At 48.7% G+C, this 13,038-nt stretch overlaps 1 protein-coding gene across 2 annotated transcripts in view; it reads left to right on the top strand.

The window, feature by feature from the left end:
• Positions 1-6,860, top strand: part of DBNDD2 (dysbindin domain containing 2) — an 11,444-nt gene extending 4,584 nt beyond the window's left edge. The window contains exons 2-4 of one of the 2 annotated variants that reach the window (XM_019539664.1): positions 1,186-1,344; positions 1,950-2,093; positions 4,284-6,860. In XM_019539664.1, coding sequence (XP_019395209.1) covers positions 1,191-1,344; positions 1,950-2,093; positions 4,284-4,486 — 501 coding nt within the window. In that variant the 5' untranslated portion in view covers positions 1,186-1,190 and the 3' untranslated portion in view covers positions 4,487-6,860. Of the gene's footprint in view, positions 1-1,146; positions 1,345-1,949; positions 2,094-4,283 lie in introns of both variants that reach the window. The other variant, XM_019539662.1, reaches the window with a different exon arrangement.
• Positions 6,861-13,038: the final 6,178 nt, after the last annotated feature.

Genomic DNA, 13,038 nt, shown 5'->3' on the forward strand with positions numbered 1-13,038 from the left:
CACACACCCTCTAGCACAGCAGTAGGGTTTGGTCAGTGCTAGGACAGGGACGTTTGTTTAGTTTCCACGGTTACTGTACAGTCCAATTCAATCATCACATTTTTTTCTGTGCTGGCCCGACGAGAACAGCGGGGAGGACGTCTGGACTGGTGGAGGTGAGACTCCAGTCTGGCAGCATCCAGGCAGCTGCTGGAATAAGTTGGATGGGCTGCAAGGTTTTTGCTGTCTGGGGGTTTTGGTCCTTAGCTTGCTGCTGTGGGGCAGGGATCTTGAGTCAGGCCCCTGCCATGAGCAGGAAGAATTGGCCCTCAGCCTTCTGGTTCTAAGCAGAGCTCTGGCCTCTACCCACAAGGGCTCCCTGTCACCGTTGGGGGAAGAGCTGAGCCATGAGAAGAATTAAAAGAATGCAAATGTTTGTACTGGCAGGATCTAGACTGTCTGCGTGGGAATGAAGGAGGTCCTCCACGAGGATGGGGCTGTGCTCATGAACTGGGGTAGGGAGGGTATCTGTTGGCAGGCAGGGCTAGTGGCAGTTAATGTCATGTTATTCCTGTCACATTTCTCAGCTCAGTAAGATTCAAATGTCAGTTCCCCTTCCTGCATGGTAATGCACAGAGACAATTCGCTCAGTAATTCTGCCCTGGGTAACAAAGTGGGAAAGTCCAGAGCTGTGTCTGCTGTGTCACACACCCCAGAGACTCCCTGCAGCATGGGGCAGGGTGCTGAACGTCACCTTCCTCTACTACTACTGGCTAAGAGAGACTTGCATGTTACAAGACCACAGTTCTTTCTTGACAGTCTAATCTTAGGCAAGGTACTTTCATGCTGCCTGTCTTAGTTCCCTTCTCTAGAAAATGGGTCTAACAATACTAACCTTCTCCGACAAGGGAGAGGAGTTATTTATAGGTTATAGAGTGCCTGGAGACTAGGAGGAAGAAGGGGATACATATGTCCAAATTAGCAGGCTTTTGCTGCAGTTGTTGACTCCAGGCTGGAGTCAGAGTCAGAAACTCCTGGCCTGGACAGCCCCACAGTTAGCAAATCAGCATACACCCCCCACAGGTAAAATGGAGTTAGACCACTGACAGTGCAGGAAGGAGGCAGCCTCCTGTTGGCTGTGAAAGGTACCTCGTGCCCCATCTTACTGCTGGCTTGGGCCTGACCTCCCATCTCATTCTTCTCCAGCCAACATGGAGCACGGGCAGCATGGACTGGACTCGGACCAGGTGCAGCAGCAGCAGCAGCTCAAACTGCGTGACAGGCAGAAGTTCTTTGAGGAGGTTTTCCAGCATGAGGTGGATTTCTTCTTCCCCATGTCCCACCTGCAAATAGAGCACAGGAGACGTAAGTGCTGGCCAGTGCTGGGGAGGAAGGTGTCTGTGCTGGGCAGTGATGGCGGGGAGGGGTGCGCATGAAAGGACATTACAAAAAATCCTGTTCAGAGCTATGCATGTCAGTTTATTATTTGAGAATTACATGATTATATTGATGCCACATAGTGCTGCATGGAAAGAACAGTGGTCCTTGCACAACAACCTGGAGGGACAGGAAGCTAGGCAACACGTCACACACAGAGAGGGATCAGATACCAGCATGCCACACGCAGGGTTGTCAGCTTACATATCTTGTGAACAGTACAGAGTTGGATGCCTGGGTACCACAGAAACAGAAGCAGAATTCCTCCCCATGCCTCTTACCTGTAAAACAGAGCTAAGTTTTCAACACCAACAGCTTGTCATCCTCAGGGCTCTTTCCCCGCTCCCTCGACCAGCCAACCATGCCCCAGGACTGTCCTGGTTCTAGCAGGCATGAAACCAAGGCATACTACAGTGTTTTCTCTGGCACTGTCTTCTCCTGTTGCTGGCACCAGGCTGGCCTGAGACTGTTTTCCTGGTTTAAGGAATGATCCCCACCCTGTATTCCCCTGGCTTTCTGGTCTGTCTCTGCAGCTCCCCTAGGCAGCATTTCCTCCATGGAAGTGAACGTGGACATGCTGGAGCAGGTGGACTTGACAGACCTTTCTGACCAAGACGCTGTGGATGTATTTCTCAGCTGTGGGGCAGAGGACAACAACATTGCCAGTCCCCTGCCAGGTAGGTACAGTCTGAGGATATATGCTCCCTCACCTGCTAGCTGTCTCTTGACTGCAACAGCTCAGCTCTCTAGGCCTATTCAATCTCTCCTGTGATTTTCCAGATCCAAAGAGAAATAGCAAAGAAACTGCCTGCAGCTTTGGCCTGTAGGGTCGGAAAGTTCCCTCTTGGCACTGCTCCTTACCGGTACTGCTCTCTACCAGAGCCAGCACCATTGTGGCCTACAGAGGCTGCAGTACAGAAGGGCAAAGTTTTATTTACCTCAAATCTTATACCATGGATCATAGGGAACAATGCTATTGTATAAATACCTGTGTCCTGTGTACACTACAGCCTCCACTCCTGGGAGTGGAGAATTACAAGGGAGATAGAATCATAGAAAGTTAGGGTTGGAAGGGACCTCAGGAGGTCATCTAGTCCATCCCAAATAGATCATCCCAGCCAAAGTTTTGTTTAGCCGGGTTTTGAGAACCTCCAAGCAGAGACAACTCAAGCAGGGCACGGGGAAAATCGGCCTGTGCGGGGCCCTGCCCCCAGACACAAGGAAGCCGACGGGGGATTCGACAGCGGGGGGCAGGTGCTGCGTGCTGAAAGGCCAGACGGGAAGCCTGCAGAAGTGCAGAATCGCTACGGCCGCTCCACCCAAATCCGCAGGACCCAGGGTGGTCGCCCTAATTCACCTCTCCCTAGGGATGGCCCTGCCTCTGAGGATGGAGCCTCCACCATCTCTCTGGGTAACCTGTTCCAGTGTTTTACTACCCCCCTAGTGAGAAAATTCTTCCTAATATGTAACTTAAACTTCCCTTGCTGCAACTTGAGACCATTGGCTCCATGTTCTGCCAGCTGCCACCACTGAGAACAGTCCAGCTCCATCTTCTTTTGGACCCTCCTTCAGGTACTGAAGGCTGCTATTAAGTCCCCTCTCTGTCTCTTCTTCTCTAAACTAAATAAGCCCAGTTCCTTCAGTCTTTCTTCAGAAGTCACGTGCCGCAGCCCCCTCACTATTTTTGTTGATGTCCACTGGACTCCCTCCAATTTGTCAACATCCTTTCTGTAGTGGGGGGCCCAAAACTGAATACAATACTCGAGATGTGGCATGACTAGTGCTGAACAGAGGGGAAGAATCACTTCCCTTCATGTTCTGGCAACACTGCTACCAATGCAGCCCAGTATGCCATTGGCTTTCCCCGTGACAAGGACACAGTGCTGGCTCATGTTCAGCTTACTGTCCACTGTAACCCCCAGGTCCTTTTCTGCAGAGCTGCTGCTCAGCCAGTCAGCCCCCAGCCTGTCCTGGTGCATGGGATTGTTCTTGCACTTCTTAGGGACTGTTGCAGGACTTTGCACTTGTCTTTGTTGAACCTCATGAGATTCCTTTTGGATTCCAATCCTCCAATTTGTCTAGGTCACTCTGAATCCTATAGAGAAATAAAGAAGCAAATCAGCTTCTCAAACAAGCAATCATCCTTACCCTCCAATGTATCAAGAGCCCTACTCCCCCCAGCTTGGTGTCATCTGCAACCTTTCAGGATGCAGATGACCAGGTTGACCCCAGACATCCTGTGTTGAGTTCACTTCACAGTGGTGCTGGGTCATTGCATGAGGAGGGAGACCAGGACTCCTTCCCCGCTTGCTGCAATGATTCACACAGGGAATGAGTCAAGCCCTTTACCAGTAGCTTCTGCCAAGCTCCAGTAAAAGACCTCACACATAACAGCTCCAGGCCAGCTTCCACCAACTAAATAAGGAAGGCTTCACTGCCAAAAAAAAAAATCAGAGAAGGAATGTGAGGCCCATGCCCTGCAGCCAGGCTGGGATTTGGGAACGGGAGCTAGCTAGCTTCTGCTGAGGAGTGAAATGGCGCTCCAGGGTCATTAGCTGACATTGGTCTGGAGAGAGCTGGCACCTCTCTGTCACAGAAAACCCAGTGATCTTCAGATTCCCCCCTACCCCTGCAAGCTCCGGTTCTCCTGGCAGGAAAAATTCTTGGCTGTTGCCTCATCTTCTTTCATGCCCAGACTCCTAAGAGCCTTGCACTCCCATCCCTGAAATAGTGCAGTGCACAAACCCAGGACCCTCCACTAACTGGCATTGGCAGGGCTGGGGAAGATGATGGGGCCAGGCACAGAGTCCATCAGGGTCCAGACCTGCCAGTTGTATTTCCTTATTTTGATTCTCCCTGCTTGACAGATCCCAGCCAATGCCCTGACGAGATCACCCTGCAAGTGCCCGACACAACTGAGATCAAATCACGGATCTCATCCACATCCTCCGCCTCCACAGACCTGAACAGCCTGGACACCAGTGAGGAAGGGGCAGAGACTCCTGTAGTGCAGTCAGATGAGGAGGACCTGCAGGAGGACAGCCCTAAACAGCAGGTGGCCAGAAGTTAGCATCAAGCTCCCTGCTCTCTCTTCGCCCGGCCACTGCATGGACCTGCCAGCATGAAAGAAAGGCTGCTGGCTGTTTGACTCTTGTAAACCCCAAGCAGCGTCCCCATCCTAAGCTGCTGCCTTCAAGGAGTGGAGACGAGTTCACCCTCCCCCTGCTGGTTCAGCCAAGGGGGCAAGAGAGGGGCCCAGAAGAAGAGGGATATTGTAGGGTCCAGAAATTAACTCTTCAGGCTTTGCTACTAACACTCCTGCTTCACCCACCTAAGCTGCTAAGCACACCCTGGTTGCAGCTGCACTCAGTCCCTGCAAGGCCTCTCCGCTGGATCTCAGCCTCCCTTGGCCCCTCTAGACAAACATTTAACAGCAGCCTACAGAGAAATAACACTCCTGTCAAACAAGCAATCAGGGTGCGTGTGTTATTGGAAGAGAGTCACGGGTGCCCACGAGATGGGGGACATGAGTTGTTTGGCCTTGGAAGGAGCTAGAGGAAGAGGCAAGTGTGGCAGGGGTGAAGTGCACTCAGCCTACAAAGGCAAACCTCCCTAGGAGATGAGCTCACATTTCAGACCCTGAAGCACAGGTCTTACCCAGTTCCTAGGCCAGAGTTGTGCTTGACAAGCAGCTCAGTCCCTTTAACCACCTACAACATGGAGAAAATCAACAGTCCATTGAAATTATGCTGGTGGTAATACAGCGGGGCTTTGTGGTGCTCTGCATTTCTGACCTGCTCCAGAGGGAGATGCCATAGTCTCAGACTAATAACAGACCTGACCTAGCACTGAGTCCACAGGAACAGGTGAGCTGACCCAAAATGTGTGCCAGTGCTGTTCCCCATGGATCAGCCTGCCCCCGATTCTGGTTCTCATTAATAAGTGCAGCAACAGCAGTCAAAACACCCGAGTGAGCAGCTCAGCATGACTGTAGTAGCTCTGGCTGCGATTCCTGGGAGGATTCTTATACAGCGCGAAGAACATGCTGTCACTAACTTGGGCTTGGCCACTGCTCTTGCCTTCTCTATAACATAGCAAGTACAGCCAGAGGCAGATCAGGCTGGGGGAAAGCTGCTTCCACCAGGTGCTGCCAGACAGGTGTCCTAGTCTTAATCCAGCTATAAAAGGGGAACTTGTCATGCCCATAGCAAAACTGGGTCAGCCATAAGGAGAGGAGTCTGAGATAGAAATAACAGGCATAGTGTAGTGTCCTAGATCCTGGCTTCTTCCTTGGAACCACTCAGAGTTTAACAAAACCTGGACTACATTGTCAGCAAACCTGGTTGGACCATGGCTATAGCAGTTAGCATCTCATGTACCTTTAAGCTGCAAGCCAGGTGCAGATGAGTCATGCCTCAGACACACAGTGCAGCTTGTAAAACACTTTATGTAGAGAGAATAAAGAGAAAAGAAAGAGCTGAAAAAGGGAAGTGACTCAGGGGCTGGCAACTCCAGAGGCGGGACAGCACAGAAATAGATAAGCCCAGACATCAAGGAAATGAGAGCAAAACCCATGGAAAAACAAGCAGCAAACTCTCTACTCAGCAAGGGCAGACCTCAACTACAGAACTCATTTTCAGCAGTCAGTGGGGAGAGCTTTGCAGGGAGCAGCTCAAGCTGGAAGCCCTCTCTTAAGCCTACAAAGGTTTCAACCAGTGCCCCACCCATCCTAGCCCACAAACAGATGCAACATAATGAGCCCTGAGTCTCCATTCTTGCACTCATTAGAGGTCTCTTCCATCACCTAAGGTAGGGTTGACAATACAGTCATTGCAAGGGTGCAGCACTGGATCTGATCAAGTTCCTTGCAGGCAGCACTGGTGGCAGGTGGCCGGCCTCTGGTGGTAGGTGCTTTAGGGCCCCTCTAAATGTGCAGGTAAAGGTGCGATCCATACAATTATGCTTTCTACCATGCCACACGTGTTTGTGAAACTGCAAATTAGCTCTCATCACACATTACTGCCAGTGCAGGGGGGAGGCCAGGATCACAGTCTTGGGCTCCCTTTGCACTGGCGAGTAAAAACTCCTGTGGCTGGGAACCTCCTCAACTGGCAGGGCTCGCAGCTGTGGGGGCAAAGATCCCAAATTAAAGTTTAAGCAGACATTCAAATTAAAAAGTTAGATGGAAACAGCTATAAAAAATTATTCCATGTTTTGCAGCTCTAACTTTATAGCTGGATGGACATTTTTATGGCTTGATAGTTACTTTGCATGTAGCTGGTCTCAACAAATTGCACAATTCACCTGGTAATTGTATAATACATGTAACACAGTGGGGGCCTGAGGGCCCTGCTACACATTCAAATTAAAACTGCATAGAAACCAGCACTAGAGTTGTGACATGTTTTCAAGCCCTAACTTTACAGCCAATTGGTTTTTCTTTTCTTTTTACAACTGGAGAGTCATTTTTAGCTCGTGATAAATGTGCAGTTGGTCTACATTTATTGCCCACTTCACCAGTGCACTGCATAATTACTTGACACTTGTGGCCAGTTTAAAGTTTACCTCATGCCTGGCCAGTGAACTGGGTGACGGCTCTTTCACAGGAGCGGCAGGGCTACATTTATGGCACAACCGATCCGTGATATTTTTTTTTTTTTAAGGAAAAATTTTTGTGCCAAATCATCTAAATCGATCCCAAATCCGTGAGTCATTCAAGAGCCACACGTGGCCCTGCTACTGGCAAGCGCCCCCAACCCCGTCCGGGGCTTCAGGTGCTTCCAAATGCTTTGGCCGGCGTCCCACGCGTAGGCCCGAGCCCGGACACGGGGGCCCCGAGTCTCGCTTGCCCTCAGCCGGAGAGCCGCAGGAGTAAGCTCGGGAAGCGTCTTCCGTTTCCATAAAGTGGGCGTGTAGCCGAGACCCCACCCCCCAGAAGTGAATGTGGGAGGCCCCGGTCTGGGCACTGCCCCCGCCAGCAACTAAGAAACCCGCCTCGGTGCTCGGTGCTCCTCCTGCCCGCCCGATCCGTCACAAGCACAAGCAGCGACTGTCCCGGACGCTGCGCGACGCCCGTGCCGTACAGCCCCAGAAACCCGCCTGCGAAGAGCAGCGCGAGCCACCGCTGTGCCCAGACAGGCACGTCTCTATGGTCGGCGCCGGAAGTACCTCGCCATTGGGCGAACGAGTCGGAAGCGAAGTTGCGGACGTGGTGCGCCAGCTGCTGCTTAACCCGATGAGTCCGGAGCCGCCGGGATGGGTCTGGGGCTCCACCTCCGCGCTCCTGGCCTGGTTCTAGGGCTCGTCGCCGGGGCAGCCCCCCTCTCCCCCGGGGAGGCCACACGGGCGGACTCTGCTGGCGCGCGGGGGCCGCAGCTGCTCCTGGAAGTACAGACGAGGCGGGCGGGAACGGAGCTCAGGAGGTCTCGAGCCCAGGCCCAAGCGACCCCTGTCTAGACCATCCTGACCACGCGTTTGTCCAGCCTCTTACCCGCGTGAGGAACCGGCCTCCTGCCCGGCTGCAGGCACAAGCGGCTGAGCATCGAAACACGGAGTCGGTCACGGTCCTGCCAGCGCAAGGGGAGGAGGGAGTTTGTTAAAATATGTTCAGGAGATCCAAGGAGATGGCCTGTGCGGGCCTTGCCCCCGTTCGGTAGCTGCCGCATTATGGTTCTAGTTACGATGCCCGCACGGATTTTACTTCCCTTTCCTTGCAAGGGTCTATTTCATTTTTCAAGGACCTGATGTGAGACTTAAATTATAGCAGACCCTTTACATCTGGGGACCGGGGCCAGTGGCATAAGCTGTGGCTTTCTTGTTCAGTGTTGATAAGTCCTGGAAAGAGTTTAGTAATCTGCTCTTTGGGATATTCTGTGCCTCTGAACTTCATTGACTCCATCAATACTGTGGCTCCAACAGCATCATTCAAACCACTGAGCCTGACCAATGGTGAAACAGTGGGGGGAGGGGGTGCTGGCCTTACCCTGTGTGGGCAGCTTCACTTGTTGTTCCTTCATTTTGCTATGGCTGGTACAGAGCAGGGTCCTGGGAGGAGCGATGATGCTGACAACCATCCAAAGCATTTTTCTGGCAGGTGAATTTAGAATGACTGAGATCTAGTAGACAAAAAATGGACTAGAAACAGCAGCGGCAGCAGTGGTGGTAGTTTTGCCTCACTAGTGTCTCAGTTCATCTCGGGAAAGACAACTTCTAGAGGAAGGATTAAGCCCATTCATTTTTCTGCCTGTGCTGGGAACATGGTCTGTTAGTTCCAGTTGTGGCAGTGACAAGCTGTATGTAACAGGGCAGAGCAGAAGACTAGCACATCTCATCTGGTGTGCCTGTCTGCAGAAGGTCAGAACAAAACCTTGCCTCCAGCAGTGCACAGTCCCCAAGGGTTCATCAGAAACTAAAAGTTCTTTGTTGTGCTTGGACTGTTTGCCACATCAGCATCTTACTGCTTGAGTCCTGCATTGGTTCATTTACATTCTGAACCATGACCTTAATAATGCTTCTTAGATTGAAGTACAAGCAGCTAGCTGTAGTATACTAGGACAAAAGATGGTCATTTCTTCAGTACCTCCATGCAAGTGCAAGCCCAGGGACAGGACTGGAACATTTGAAAGCCTGTTTCATCAGACAAAATATTCATCCCAAGGGAAATCTCTTGAATACAAGTGCAGAAGAACACCCCCCCCCCCAATTTATGCAGCCAGATAATCCATTTTTAGCTGAGACGTCTTCCAAACTAATCAAATAACTAACAAGCCCAGGCACAAAAAAAGGAAACTCATCAGCCCACCCCAATACTATACTTCCTATCAAACAAAACAAAACAAAACAAACGCTGCTTACCTCATTCCCCAAGGAAGTGGCACACTAGAGGTCCTCTGAAGTATTTCAAATTGGAAGACAGATGCCGCCAATCCAGAAGTCTCTCACTACAACCATTTATGATTAAGAGTTCCCCACCACAAGGGGGCCCCAAAACACTAGAATAGAACCTATGAGGTTTGGACATGGTACACACTTTCATTTCTAGGGGCAGAAAATTTTCACTCCAGAATGATTCTGGGAAAACGGGGTAGGGCAAAGGGAAGCAGGCAGGAAAATTCTCATGAAGCAGAAGAGCCTTTTCCCAGGCTCCAGTCCTGGTTCCCAGGAGAAGTTGAGTGGGAAGGAGGGGGAGGAGGAGAAGTATACAGACTTTTGCTTCCTACACCCAAACTCCTATCAGGAGAGGAGCATCTTGTCATTAATTTCCACAAGTCAGGGACAAGACTCCTTGCAACAAGAATTACTTTAAGAGAGGTACTATACATTTTAATATGGAGAAAATAGCCTAAATATTTTAAACATTTCTTGTCTACCCTTGTTTCATACATTAAGGCTTAAGGTATCTAAGGCTTACACATCACATTTCTTAGTCACAGAATTACAGCACATTCACTCCCTGATTGTAGAACCTGAAGCCTTAGCGCATCTGCTTTTTTCCTCTTTCTAAGAAGGTACAATGTTGTCCAACTGGAAACATCTCTTGCATTTTCCCTACACAGCATATAGGGGCATGTAACATGGCATGTCTGTACCCTTGCTCATGCACTTAGTAGAGAGTATTAGCCATTGTTTTGATAATTCAGGTGTATCTAATAAGAAGTGAGCAAGATGTGATATTTATATCACATTTAGTACACTTTCTTCAGCAATTTCTTAATCCTATAAAAGAAAAACAAGTTTCAGACTAAATCTTCATTTATAATTTTAAGCAGCATATTGCTCTCTCACCTCCAGTATTCTGTCATTTTACTTGGGATAGATGTTAAGTTTATTAGCAAAAAATGCTAAAATGAGTTATTTATAGTCCTACAGTTAAATGCAATACTTGCTTTTCTCCATTAATCTTGGGTTGCCCTTGATTTTCCACACAAATTCCATGAGACAGTTAATTTTGTTATTCCTCAATAACACTTGAAATCTATGTTAAAATCCAAAATTGCTGGCAGAAATATGATTATACTTTCAAAGGAATTCCTTAGCCCTTCAGTACAATTTTACAGAAGTATTTTACAACACTTGGATATACATCCAAGTACTTAAAGCAGCCTTAAGGATCTTTGGTACAGTGATGATGTAGTTGTGATGGTCCAGGAATTATGGAAGAGGCAAGGCTATAGAAAAACCAAACAAACACACACCTCGCAAACCACCATACTTACATCTACAAGACCAACAATAATACCAAGCAGAGCTAGCCTTAGGGGCGGGTGACCGCCTACGGTGCTGCTGTCAGGGGATGCCAAACACACATGCACACGAGCAGCTCAAGCTCACAGCGGCACTCTTCCCACCCCAGCTGATCCTCATCCCAGGCTGAAGAGGTAGTGCCCAGCCCACCCCCTCACCTCCAGCTGCTGTTCAGCAGGAGCCAGGCTGGATGCATGTGATCATCAGGGTGGTGCCTGCTCCAATCGGCCTGCCTTGCTCACCCTGCAACAGCAATACCTGGCCACCCACCTGGCACGCCATGCTGCTCTGCCTCCCTGCCAGACTGCACCCCACACACCTGCCCCTGTCCCCCCCGCTTCTGCCTGCAGCAGCACACTGACTTTGCAGGGCAGGGGAGAGTGCCAAATTACAAGTTCACCGAGGGTGCCATTTTCCTTAAGGCCAGCTCTGATGCCAAGAACACCACAAAAGCTGTATTCTACAGCCAGGCCCTCAGATACCACCACATCTGCTCTGAGGAGAACATTCATGATGCTCACCTGCCCAGCCTAAAACCCTTCTTTATGCAACAAGGATACTCCAGTAGAGAAACACACTATACATTTGAAAGAGCTATCCAAATACCCCACAGTAACCTGCTACAATACAAAAAGAAACCCTCCTGTGGCTGTGCAACCCCTGGTGGTTACCTACCACCCCACACTGCAACCAAGCATGAGAAGCAAACAACTATAGCTTATACTTGAAACTGCTTTGTTCCATGGCGGCAATGAGATTGCAATTGTTTCATATTAAGGATGCCACGTATCGTAGAAATATGTAAGAACTCATGGGTAGAGCTGGCTTGGGTACCAGAAGCAGTTTAGCAGAAATACCATGGAGCTCTGTCTGGGCTATTTTACTTCACTTTTGAGCGAGACAAATTAGCTCTGCAGAAAGCTCCATGCTACCATACTGCTTTTGGTAGCAGAACTAGTTCATACATGCCAGGGAAATCTACAGCTTAAGTGTAGAATGAGCTGTCTCACCTACTGAGACCCTTGAAAGATATACCATACAGCTGGAGGATTCATAGCGGAGATGGAGCAGAAATCCCTTTTCTTCAAAGACCTTCCAAGTCTGACACTCCTCTTATTAATGTCTCCATTAGAAAAAGCTTGAAGTACACTCTGAGCACATTTTGAAAAACGTTTTTAAAAATATCACATATGGGCAGGTCATATGCCTGCCTACAGACAAAAACAACACTACTTGATCATTTGGGGAAATGCCCTCATAACATGACAGGCAGGTTTTTAAAAAAAAAAAAAAATCAAAAAAAAAAAAAAAAAAAATCAGATGTTGACCCTATTGTTGCCCCATTATTGAGGCAGCTAGCTATTAAAAGTGATGTACTTATGTTAAAAATAAATAAATACTGGATCGCTATCAAATTTAACAAAAAATTATTGTACCAGCTACCCCAACAATTATTTAACAGTAGAACAATGATTCTTAGTCTGGGTGCCCTGGCATCCTGGGGGCCTCAGGATCCTTTCAAGGATGTTGTGGGGCACCACTCAGTGTTGGCACTGTTAAGTGCACAAAAATGATTCACAAGAAAAACCCAGGCATTTCAAACAAGAGCTCCTAGCATTAAAAGCTAGAACTGCCTGTTGTGGTCTTCCAGAGTTCTTTACAGTAGTGGAACTGTTCTATCATTTTTCTGTAATAAAAACTAGTGAAAACTGAGAGCTGGTATTGTTCAAGGGGCCCCTAGAGCCTCAAGAGCAGTGCCTCATGTCCAATGAGGTTAAGAACTGCTACAGTAGAGAGAATACCATGCTTAGGAAATTGAGATTGATCCAACTATTGCCATGGGCAGGTAAGGAGGAGCTGAATGGCACTTGTGCACATTTGACCCTTTATACAAGGGCTACTGGACGCAATGGATTATATAACAGTCCAAACTCCTGGGATGCTCCTCAGAGGTGAGATTTCCAGATACAGCTCCTCTGAGGAAAAAAAGCCACATTTCCCAGACATAATGGAAGGTCTGAGCATGAGATCACTGAACCTGGGACACCATTTTAAATTTGGAATCTATATTTTAGAGACACTGTGTATTAGTTTAACACATCAGGTTTCAAAAGCTTGCTCAGCAGACAAAGAAGAAAACTTTCCTCCAACAGGTTAAACACAAAAAAACCAAACTGTGCTTCCATTCAGATAACTGAGCAAACTCCACCCATTGTGTACAACTGACTTTTAGAATATTTATCATTTGCACTATCAATTCAATGCTGATTATTTATGGGTTTCCACTATGTAAGCTTTTGTATAAAACCACCACTTTATTAGTATTATTTGGAAAACCTGTTTTTATTGCATACTATATATACTATGTGTTTGTTAAGA

Source organism: Crocodylus porosus, unplaced genomic scaffold, assembly GCF_001723895.1.
Source record: "Crocodylus porosus isolate Cpor-Errol unplaced genomic scaffold, CroPor_comp1, whole genome shotgun sequence".
Classification (NCBI taxonomy): domain Eukaryota; kingdom Metazoa; phylum Chordata; order Crocodylia; family Crocodylidae; genus Crocodylus; species Crocodylus porosus.